At 38.3% G+C, this 12,970-nt stretch overlaps 1 protein-coding gene across 2 annotated transcripts in view; it reads right to left on the bottom strand.

Annotated features, from left to right (window-relative positions):
- Positions 1–12,970, bottom strand: part of LOC150074954 (transportin-3-like) — a 742,971-nt gene that overhangs the window by 376,856 nt on the left and 353,145 nt on the right. For both annotated transcript variants that reach the window (XM_090388987.1, XM_090388988.1), the window contains one exon: positions 7,241–7,387. In XM_090388987.1, the coding sequence (XP_090245113.1) occupies positions 7,241–7,387 (147 nt within the window). The remainder of the gene's footprint in view (positions 1–7,240; positions 7,388–12,970) is intronic.

Raw genomic sequence — 12,970 nt, 5'->3', positions numbered from 1 at the left:
AATACACATACAGATCTTTTAACAATACAAAAAATTCGAAGAAGCTTTTTTTCACAATTATAAAACAAAAGAAATGCCACTGCAATTATTACATTTGTTTATGCAAAAAATTTTCACATAGAACTGTCTGATCCCACCTTGAATAGAGAATGCATTTTACTAGAGTATACACAGAATCTGTATTCTAAATAAGCTAAAGATAAACTGGTTTTTTGGATTTTTTTCTTTTTTTGAATTATGGCAATCGTTTTACAGATCTAAGATGATTATTGTTAAGTAAACGATGTGTCAATTCAACAAATGACAAAAGAGAAATAAGAGAGCTTTTGAATAAAGAATCGCCCTCACCTACTTCCACATATCACAGAGTCATGATATTTTGTGTGTAGCGTCATACAATATCTCTGTACTAAAGCTGCAAAATTTCAGCCGTGTCTTAATTTGTTTTTTCTCTTACAGAGCTGAACATGTGACGAAGTAGCATCATGGACAAAGTTGAAGCCAGAGCAGTGATCCGGTATCTGTTCTTGAAGGGGAAATCTCCTAAAGAAATCAACAAGGAGATGACTGCTGTATATAAGGTTGAAGCTTCATCCTATAGCATTGTGAAGCACTGGCATAGACAGTTTAGGTATGGTCGGACATCAGTAGAATCTGAGCCCATTCCAGGTCATCCCCATTCAGCCACTGATGACAGCAAGATCACAAAAATGGAGCTGTTAATCATGGAAGATTGCCGGATATCTGTGTGTGAATTGTCCCAGGAAGTGAAGATTAGTGTGCGCTCTGTTGAAACAGTCCTTCATGACCAACTCCATTTATGGAAATTGAGTGCAAGATGGATTCCCCGATTTTTGACTGGTTTCCAGAAGGCTGATGGACAACAGAAATCACAGGAGTTGTAAGACCTGTGCCAAAAAAATTAGGAAGACTTTTTCTCTCATCTAATCACTCAGAATGAAAGTTGGATACACCATTTCGACCCTGTAAGTAAAAAGCTGTTGTTGTTGTTGTGGGATTTATTGGCGCAACGGCTACTATGGCCAAATTGTGCCTGTTACTTTCGAAAATTCATCAATACATTATAGATGGGTCTAGAAGTGGTTGTATACATTGATCATTTTCAGATAAATAAACAACTCTGATAAATTGGCATCATCTCCTAGTATATGTTTTAGTTGCAATGGTTTTTGTGAATTCAGTAGAGATCTGAAACATGCAATTCTAGCTGAATGGTAACGTGGACACTGAATGATAATATGCTCCCCGGTAAGTGTGGTACTACAAAGCGAGCAAAGTGGAGGATCTTCACCTAGCAGTAAAAATAAGTGTGTTAGATGTGTATGGCCAATTCGTGTTCTAGCAAGCACAACCTCTTCTTGGCTGTTTAATCGGGAACTGGATCTCCAAAACTGTGGATTCTGTTTTATTTGAAGGAGCTTGTTATCTGTTTGGTGATGCCACATTTCAGACCATATCTCAGTGCATATTTGCCATATGATTGGTTTGTAGTCAGAATATGGAACTGGAATGTAATTGAAACAAGTAGGGTGTTTTGCTGCTTCATCTGCACACTCGTTTCCTCGAATACCAACATGGCTGGGTATCCAGCAAAACGTGACGGTTTGCTTATTTTCACTGAGGTGACATTAAAAAAAAAAAAAAAAAAAAAAAAAAGAAAGAAAGTAAAGTGCAGCCATTATCAACCCACTGCAGGATGGAAGCCTCCTCAACAATTCATGCTGATGTGATTTAACTGAGATCTAATTTGTGGGGTAAATTGATGGAAATTTTGTGATTTATTCCGGAGAGCATTGACAGCTCTTAAAGAGTCATTGTATATTATGATCTGGGTGTTTCGATGATCGTTAAGGACATATAAAGCCATTTTGATTGCATACAGTTCAGTAAAAACACTGCATTCAAGTGGTAACAGGACAGAAACAGTGGTTGTAGGACTGATTACTCCAGCTCCTACGGATATATCAGTTTTGGAGCCATCTGTATATATTTGGAGACTGCGAGCATTGGCCAATGCATGAGCCGCATGTAACTGTCTAATATTGTTGTTCAATAGGGAGTGTTTTCCCCACTGAAGAAAATAGTTATCACAAAGAGGTGTATACATTGCCCATGGTGCTTGTACTGCATCTGCAGCTTGCGATATATTTCCAAGATAGATGCCCCAGTCTTCTGTTAACTCTTGTAGCCGGATACTTGCAGGTTTATTTTCATTGGGTTTGTTTCTGTATAAATTTACCCACTGAGGTTCAAAGAGATATGTCCAGATGGGGTGAGAAGGGAGGCTACGTAATTTGGCTGCATAGCTACGAAGCAATACTTTTCTCCTGAGATTTAGTGGAGGCTCACTGGCATCTATATACAAACTTTGTACTGGGGACGTCTTAAAAGCTCAGGAGGCAATCCTCAGAGCACTATGTTGGACTGGATTCGGCCAAGTCAACGCTGTCTTACGTGCAGAATCATAAACTGGAGCTCCATAGTCCAGACGAGATCTTATTAAGGTTCGATATAGATGAAGAAGTGTGAAGCGATCAGCTCCCCATGCCATGGAAGAGATAACTTGGAGGATATTCATCTGTTTCATGCACTGTGTCCGTAATTGCCTTATATGCGCCTGAAAAGTAAGTTTAGTGTCAAGTACTAGTCCCAAGGGGGCTTAGAGGGGAACAGGTATCCTGTGTGTTATCAGACACTCAGCCTAAAACACTGATGGATCCAATATCTCTCTATTACAGAAGATTTAGGAGAAGTCCGGTTGGCCTGCCTTCCTAAAATCCACTCATGCACACCTTCTCGAAGGTAAGCCCTGTTACGTCACTTAGGTGGCAACGAACGTGTAGAGTGGTTCTCTTCAAGACGCCTGGTCAGCGTGAAGAGGAAAAGACCAAACCCTCCAGCAATGAGAGCAAATACAAATGGCCCTCAGTCCCCAGCAGCTTTCACTCTCCCTCTTACAGCAGCGAGAGGATCAGAGTGGAAGCAGAGGGTGCTAAGAATCTCTGGGTACGACCAGGCTGCCATGCACGGAAATTGAACTTGGCCTGTTATAACGTACGATCACTCATCGGTGAAGACAGGATATTAGAGCTGGAAAAGGAATTAGAAAATGTGAATTGGAATATCATCGGTTTGGCTGAAACAAGAAGAAGAAATGAATCACTTATAAGTTTATCAAGTGGAAATCTGCTGTACACCAATGGAAACAGTGAAAGGAGTGAAGGTGGAGTTGGGTTTCTGGTCCATAAAGATTTTAAAAACAACATTTTGGAATTCAAAAGTACATCACCAAGGGTGTCAAGACTAATACTCAAGATTTCTAAGAGGTACAAGCTAAAGATTATAATGATTTATGCACCAACATCGAGCCATGATGATGAAGAGGTTGAAGAAATGTACACTGAAATTGAGTCTTCTAGATGAGCAGAAAACCCACTACACTATTATTATGGGGGACTTCAATGCTAAGGTTGGAAAAAGGCAAAACAGCGCAGAAAGAGGAACTATAGGAAATTTTGGAATTGGTGAAAGAAATAAAAGAGGTGAAAGACTTGTGGAATTTGCAGAATCTCAAGGAATGTCAGTAATGAACACTTTTTTCAAGAAAAGGGTGAACAGAAAGTGGACATGGAAGAGTCCAAATGGATTAACAACTAATGAAATCGACTTCATCCTCACTAACAGAAGATATATTGTGAATGATGTTACCGTCCTGAATAAGGTAAATGTTGGATGTGATCACAGAATGGTAAGATGTACACTTGATATAGATGTAGGAAAGGAAAGGAAAAAACTGACTCGAGTAAATAATACAAAGGTCTTTGAGATAACAGAGGAGGAGAAAAAGCAGTATGTACTGGAACTTAAGAACAAGTTTGAGCTTCTGCAGACTGCTCAGGACCAAGATATCGATGAGGAATATTACAACTTTCTGAAAGTGATAAAGCCCAAGAAACCTATAGGGAAACAGAAATCCAAAGAAGAAAAAATTAGTCAAGAAACACTTGTCATGATGAACCAAAGACGACAAGAAAAACACTGACAGGGAGAAAATTGAGTATACTGAGTTATGCAAAGCCATTAGAAAGAGACTCAGAGAGGACATAAGAAGATTTAACACAAGAAAAGTAGAACAAGCATTAAGGGAAAACAAAGGATTGAAATCAGCAGCCATGAGCAGTAATACAGAAAGACAAATGATACTGAAACTGAAGAATAGCGATGGTGTACTTATAAACAGCAGAGAAGGCATAATTCAAATAGCAGAAGCCTACTATAGAGAATTATACAAGGAGCGAGGGAATGATACCAGCAGTGGGGAAGATGGATTGCAAAGTAGCAACACATACGACATACCCGATATTCTTCCTGATGAGGTAGAACATGCATTGAAGAAAATGAAGAATCGGAAAGCCCCGGGGGAAGTTGAAGTTACTGTAGAGTTGCTAAAATTGGGAGGAAGAGACATAACACAAAAACTGGCAAGGCTCTTCACAAAGTGCATTAGAAAAGGTGTGATGCCTAAGCAGTGGAATAATGCAATCATAGTTTTGCTGCATAAGAAAGGAGATAAATCAGAAATTGGAAATTATAGACCAATTAGCTTGTTATCCCATATCTACAAGTTGTTCACAAGGGTCATTACTAACAGATTAGAAAGAATACTTGATGAGAATCAACCGAAAGAGCAAGCTGGCTTTAGGACAGGATTCTCAACTATGGATCACCTTCACGTAATATCACAGCTAATGGAGAAAGCAAATGAATATAAAACACCATTATGCCTGGCATTTGTGGATTATGAAAAGGCATTTGACTCCATACAGCATAAGGCAATGTTTGAGGCACTGGAAAGACAAGGCATAGATACTCCATATATTATGATTTTGAAGAAAATATATGAGAGTGCTACATCCTTTATTAGACTAGACAAAGACAGTAGGAAATTTAAAATCGAGAAAGGAGTTCGACAAGGAGACACAATATCTCCGAAGCTGTTTACTGCTGCCCTTGAGGAAGCTTTCAGAAGATTAGACTGGTCGCAGAAAGGAGTCAATGTGAACGGAGAGTACCTAAACCATTTACGATTTGCAGACGACATTGTGGTCATAAGCCATGATCCCAAAGAATTAGAGGAAAATCTTAATCAGTTATGCACAGTTAGTAAGGATTTTGGACTAAAGATGAATATGGCTAAAACAAAAGTAATGATGAACAAGTATGCCACGGAAAGGGAAATAATGATTGAAGGAGCAGTAATTGAAAAGGTGGAGTCATATACTTATCTGGGACAAGTTATTAGCTGTAATAATGATAAATGGCTGGAAGTCAAGAGAAGAATAAATTTTGGATGGATAGCATTCAGGAAATATAGTCACATACTGAAGAGCAATATCCCAGTTTGTCTGAAACGTAAAATAATGAATCAATGTATACTCCCCACCATGACTTATGGAAGTGAAACTTGGGCACTCACCAAAAGAATGGAAGAGAAGCTAAGAACTACACAGCGAAGAATGGAACGAATTATATTGGGAATCAGACTGTTAGATAAGAAGAGAAACACATGGATTAGGCAGCAAACTCAAGTAAAGGACATTCTTATCAAAAATAAAATGGTCTTGGGCAGGACACATAGCTAGAAGACATGATGACAGATGGACTAAGAAAATAACAGAATGGTACCCAAGAGGAGCTAGAAGAAAACCTGGAAGACAAAGGCGGAGATGGATAGATGAAATTCATGAGTTTTTGAGTAGTAAATGGATGGCCAGTGCTCAAAACAGAAGGAACTGGAAAGTTGCTGGAGAGGCCTTCATCCTGCAGTGGATTGAAAATGGCTGATGATGATGATTAGTCCCAAGAACCGGATATTGTTGCTAAGTGGTATTTGTTGGATTCCTAACCTTAGTTCAGGATCTGGATGCAGCTAAAGCTTTTTGCAAAAGTGGATAGCAGTTGTTTTTGTTGCAGAGGCGATAGCCATTATGAGATGCCCATGATTGTATTTTGTTTATTGAATGTTAATGTTTATTAATATTCCTGTTCATTCTCATTTTTGTGTAGTCTCTTAGATTGGGATGCATCATGTTCGGTTTCATTAATGTCATGAAGTGATCATCTGGGCTCAGGTGCTGGGTAGTTGTCGCAATCCATGGTTGCTCCTTTTTGCCCCGGAGGATAACTGTTCCCCCAGGTTACTGGCCCCGCCACATGGAGGCAGTAGCGGTGCCACCAGTGACCAAGCGAGAAGAAATTAGTAGTTAGTGTGTTATGTAGGTTAGTTCTATATACAGGAAGAAGAAAGGTACCTTTCCTTTCTTTTGAAAAGCTTACTTCTTTATTGAGAAGAGCAGAAAAGAAATAACTTAGTAAACAAAAGCTTGAAAATTCTCTGAAAAACAGCTAATTCTAGAGAAGGCGCTTTGATCACTCGCTTGGTACTCGGGGCTAAGTAAAAAGCAGTCCATGGAATGCGACATCATGGTCCCCCCCCCTAAGAAGGCAAGGGTCCAAGCGTCAGCAGGAAAGGTCTTGCTGACAGCGTTTTAGGGTGAGAAAGGCATAATACTGACTGATTACCTGCCGAAAGGTAGAACAATTACAGGTGCCTATTATGCCAACTTACTCACAAAATTACAGGAGAAAATCAAAACATGTAGGCGTGGCATGCTTTACAAAGGTGTGAGATTGCTTCAAGACATTGCCCCAGTTCACATTTCTGAAATTGCAACAACACAGCGGCCACTTGTGGATATGAAACACTGCCCCATCCAGACTACTCACCTGATCTTACACCATCAGAAATATTTGAGGGAAGGAAACATTCTTGTTTCCTTCCCTCAAATCATTTCTTCAAGGACCCACTTCCCTGATGATGAGACACTATTTCTGCAATAGAGTTATGGTTCAAAGACCAATCTCGCCACTTCTACAAAAAATGGTATCCGTAGCCGCATCCATCGATGGGAAAAATGTGTAAATCTGCATAGTGGCTATGTAGAGAAGGACTAAAACCTGTGCCAAGAATCAACAGGCTAGCACCTCTGCAGCTAGGTCAGGGCGATTCGTTATTTAACTACCCTCGTAAAAACTAGCAAACAATTTTAAAAATTAATCTAATTCAAATCAAGCTAATTTAAATCAATTCAATTAAAAATTAGCAACCTTCATTAGTTTTAAATTATTATCCTATAAATAAAATTCATTTAATACTAACGTGATCTGGTTCCATTTGGCAGTGTCGACATAATGCAATGACAAGTCTTTGAACATATGGCTGAAAAATTTCATTCAGGATATCACAGTTATTCTTATATAAAACTTCAGACATTCTATACCAAAAGTTGAATGTAATCTCAGCCACCTGAAAAATAATTAGTAAAATAATATTCATATTTGATTTTTTAAAAACCTTAAATTAAAATATATATATTTCATTAGTATTCTTTAATATATACAATCTCCAAGTATTCAGAGGTAAAACAGTAAAAATTACAGGATGGGGGGGGGAGGAAATGAAGATGAAAACAAAGTTAAAACTTTAGTTTCACCTTTATGTCCATTAGTTTTATCTTTGTTTTTCAAGGCCTCACCACAGACAATACTACTCTGGGGTTAGAACTTGGTGTGTGTGTGTGTATATATATATAAATAATAATAATTATGAATAATAAAATTAAAATTAAGTAGAGAAAATGGATTTGAATTTGAATAGCGATAAAATGAATTATCGATAATATGAATTATGGATCAGGGACACTGCAAGAGCAAAGGTACCCTACAACCATAATGTATATATAAAATTATTTTTAAAGTTATGTGTAGAATGTAGTAGGTATAAATCTATAATATAACTAATGCTAATAATGAAAATACCGTGTACCCTGGGAGCGATATATGTTGATTAAAGGGGGAAGAACGGAAAAGAAAAATGTAACGTTATAAACAAAATCGAATTTTGAAAAAATGTAAATTTTGAAAAGAACGACCAAGGTAGAAATAGCAGATTTTTTGAAAAGAACGACCAAGGTAGAAATAGCATTGCAGTATCTTTCATAATTTCTGTGTCTTCTTAGAATTCAGCATGCTCAACTCATTCATGGCCTTATACACCTCAATCAGATCATCTCGCAGGTGCCTAGTCTCCAGCCACTGCAATACGCAGAACTTAAGCCTCTCTCGGTAAGAGGATCCCTTCATTCCCCTCACCAATCTTGTTGCCCTTCTCTGTACACGTTCAAGCAAATCTACATCCTTCCTAAAATGAGGCCTCCAGACCAGTACGCAGTACTAGAGGCATGGCCTGACCATTGTCTTATACAGAGAGACTTGATTTTTATTGGCGCATCAGCAACTTAGGCTATAATGCGCTATACAGAGAGAGACAATCACCTCCTTTTCCCTGCTAGCAAAATTCCTACATATCATTGACAAAATCCCATGACCTGCCTTGGCAACCTGTCTGCATTGCTCAAAAAACTTCATATCTGACTGCACAATTACTCCCAGGTCTTTTTCTACCACATTAAGTGTAGTAACACACAGTTGGTACATTCCTGTGGGGTTACTTCTACCCATATGCAGTACTTTGCATTTGTCAAGGTTAACTTCAGTTGCCACTTCTCAGCCCATCTGCCCAAATTTTCTAGATCCTGTTGCAGTAGCACACTGCCATTATTCTCATTAACAACCCTGCCAACCTTTGTATCATCTGCAAACTTCAACACTAAGCCCGATATACCTTCATCGATATCATTGATAAATAAACAAAACAACAGTGGACCCAACACCGAACCCTGTGGGACTCCACTAATAACATTACTCCACGAAGAGCAGCACCCATTGATTACCACCCTCTGTCTTCTCCCACTCAACCATCCTTTTATCCATTGTAGCAACTTACCCTTAATACCATTCTGCTCCAATTTGTACAGTAGTGTTCCATAAGATAGTGTGAATCAGAGCTGTAATACTCAATACGTTCTATGTTGATATTAATATTTGTAAAATAATAAGAGGACTTTACCTCAATTTAGTACGTAGAACACTTCCGTATGATACTCTCCAGAAATTAAAACGAAAAAATCAAAAACTTACATTAGAGTAAAAAATAAATAATTAAAAACCAATTTAACACAATTCAAATCAATTTAACATAATTAAAAAGAATCTAACTAAAATATTCAAAACGATTTTCCTTCCTGAAGCTGACAATGCTTTTCGACCATATGTCGTGATCACAGGAATGAAAATTACTGAATAGGGTCGAACCTGAAACTTAAATAGTGATTATTTGTTTTCACACATGCGCGTAAAGGTCCACGCATCGGAGATCAAATATGGCCGCTGAACATTGATCTCCGATGCGTGGACTTTTACGCAGCATTGTGTATTACTGCTTAATTCTCTGATTCACACTATCTTATTCATTTTTTAAACTCTTATTGACTATTTCATTCACTTCCTGTCTCTCCAGGTGTAACCTATCGATACACACAATTATGGGGAATTTTTTGAATGGCTTGGTGCCAAAATTACATTAAATCAACATTAAGCACTAAGATACTCGGCCCAAAGTTACGATATTTCTTTTCTAAAATATTGCCTTTAAAACAACATCGTTCCGAAGTTTGCCAGGGTTAATTTAAATCAAAAAATTGCAGGCATAAAAAAACTAACACTGGCCACATCGCACGATATTATTAAGCTTGCCTTAAAATCTCGATATTCGAATAAATAAAAATACCTTTCCCAGGTTAGGAAGCTTCGCGATAAATTAAAAAATTATCTACATCCGAACGATTGGTCTGTATTAAAGACCTCCATAGATTTGCGATGAGAAGCATAGGCATCAGAAATAAAAAAAAACAGACACGTTAATAAATTGTGAACATCATCGGATAGGTCAAGACACGTTCATGCGAATTCTAACACATTGTCGCGGGCTTGCGACCAAGTACATATGAGTTGGGTGACAACCCCCCCCACAGACACACAACGTACTACCAAAGAATACGTCAGCTAGGTCACGAACACCTCCTCACCCAGTATTTAATGAACCGACATATCAACAGGTTACAAATCTTTCCTCGTGACCGACATATCAACAGGTTACAAATCTTTCCTTGTGTACGCTATCGCAGGACCAGATTTCAGATTTTATCCAAAGGACTAAATTATCTAAATTATAATTTACCACCTCGAAAACTACCTAAAAAACAATTGAATTTGGACTTCGTAATGTTCCACAAAAAGATTTACTTATTCAACAAGTTAACCAAGTAGTGAATAACATAAAAGAAACGCGACTTCCTAAATTGAATACACATGACAGTTCAGCTTTACGAGAACTTCGGGGAAATAAGGACATTATTATCAAGAGGGCAGATAAAGGAGATAGAGTGGTAATACTAGATAAACCTGACTATATTAATAAGTTAGATTCAGTTGTTTCAGATACCTCCACTTATCTTGAAGTAGACCCGACACTGTTTACCAATTTGTTCAATCGATACAATAAAACGTTAACCATGTATCGAAAAAACGACTACATTACAATGACTCAGTTAAAGGAATTGAAGGCCAGAACATACAATATTACTGCACTTTTCGGTCAGGTAAAATTACACAAGACTGGATTTCCTATTCGACCTATTGTTTCCTACAGGAACTCGGCATTTTCATCTTTAACCACACATGTATATAGCATTATAAAACCCTTTAGACAAGTAATACAATTTGGGATTAAGAACTACGATACATTATTTAATAATCTTAAAGACAGTAGACTTGGCGACAATGACGATTTATTTTCACTAGATGTTACCTCATTATATACAAATGTAAACGTTGAATACACATTAGATATTATTTGGGATATGTTAAATAAAAACTCGATATCGATTAATTATACGAAGCTACCTATTAAGGAAATTTTTCACTTAATTAAACTCTTAGATGAGGCCAACTATATCACCTTTGGAGGCAAGGTGTACAAACAAATTTTTGGATTACCAATGGGTTTGAGCCTAAGTGGCTTAACGTCAGAGATCTATCTCTCAACGATTGACCACATACATTTGACACCTTTTTGACCCCGTATCATATACTATGGGAGGTATTTAGATGATGTTCTAGTTATTACTGATAGTAGTACTATCCAAGACATTTTACATTTGTTTAATAATTTTCATTCTAGATTCAAATTTACATTGGAAAGGGAGGATATGGATACAAAGTCATTAAACTTTCTAAATTTCACGCTTAATCGGGACTCGAATAAAATCCAATTTAGCATTAGCATTAGTAGAGGCATATGATGCAAGAAAGCAAGCTTATTCAGCATCACCCAAAAAAAAAAAAAAAAAAAAAACACACCACTCCCATTTCACCCCTCCGTTCGTTCGAAATACCTGTCCAGTTGAGCTTTAAATTTGTTTAGGCTATCAACTTCAACAACACGTGATGGAAGTCTATTCCACAAACCAACCACCCGCTGGCCAAAGGCAAATTTCCGCACATCTATCCGACATCCGTCCTTCCTCAATTTGAATTTATGCCCTCTGAGGTGATTATTCTGAGCAAGATGAAGAATCCCATTGGCATTGAGCATGCTCAAACCATTCAAAGCCTTATACACCTCTATCAGATCACCTCGCCGGTGCCTAGTCTCCAGACTCTCTAATTTGCAAAACTTAAGCCTTTCTTCGTAAGAGCACCCCTTTGTTCCATTCACTAATCTTGTTGCCCTTCTCTGTACCCGTTCCAGCAGCTCTACATCCTTCTTGAAATGAGGCCTCCAGACCTGTATACAGTACTCAAGATGTGGCCTAACCATTGCCTTATACAAGGGAATAATCACCTCCTTATCCATGCTAGAAAAATTCCTGTATATCATTGACAAGACACCATGAGCTACTCTTGCAGCTCGTCTGCACTGCTCAGAGAACTTCATATCTGCCTGCACAATTACCCCCAGGTCCTTTTCATTCTCCACCACTGTCAGTGTAGTACCGCAGAGTTGATACGTTGCTCTGGGGTTACTGTTTCCCATATGTAGTACTTTACATTTGTCAATGTTAAACTTCATTTGCCACCTCTCAGCCCATCTGTTCAACCTTTCCAGATCCTGTTGCAGCAGCATAGCATCAGTAGTGTCCTTAACAACCCTGTCAACCTTTGTATCATCTGCAAACTTGGACATTAAACTTGATATCCCATCATCAATATCATTCATAAACACCGAAAACAACAACGGACCCAACACTGAACCCTGAGGAACTCCACTAATAACATTAGTCCACGTTGAGCAGTGTCCATTGATTACCACTCTCTGTCTTCTGCCACTCAACCATCCCCTTATCCATAGCAGCAATTTGCCTCCAATGCCACACTGCTCCAATTTGTGCAGCAGTCTTCCATGTGCAACAGTATCAAAAGCCTTTCTAAGATCCAAATATATAATATCAAAGTTATTCCCTGCATCCAGTTCTTTTGTGACTACATCATAGTATCCAATCAAATTGGTCAGGCAAGACCTGCCCTTAACAAAACCATGCTGCGTCTGAGCTATAACTGAATTCTTGTCTAGATGATCCTGCAGTGCTTCTTTAACCAGTGCCTCCATTAATTTACCTGGAACAGAAGTTAAACTAACAGGTCTATAATTACTTGTGTCAGCCTTTGATCCTCCTTTGTGAATTGGGGTTACATTTGCACATCTCCAGTCTATGGGTACCTCCCCTGAGTCCACAGAAGCTCTCATAATTATGGCTAGGGGTTTGCTTACTTCCTTTGCTGCCTCCTTTAATATAACTGGATAGATCCCATCCACCCCAGGTGCCTTTTTTATGTTTATCCTCAACAATCTCTCCTCCACTTTCCTCTCAGTTATTACAAAATCATCCAGCTCACTGCCAATGTTTACTTTACCTACATCATTCTCCTT

This window comes from Mastigoproctus giganteus, chromosome 14 (genome assembly GCF_048544385.1).
Source record: "Mastigoproctus giganteus isolate SK-2022 chromosome 14, ASM4854438v1, whole genome shotgun sequence".
NCBI classification, from domain to species: domain Eukaryota; kingdom Metazoa; phylum Arthropoda; class Arachnida; order Uropygi; family Thelyphonidae; genus Mastigoproctus; species Mastigoproctus giganteus.
Note: the sequence above shows the minus strand (reverse complement) of the source record. Positions and strands in the feature narration are given on the sequence as shown.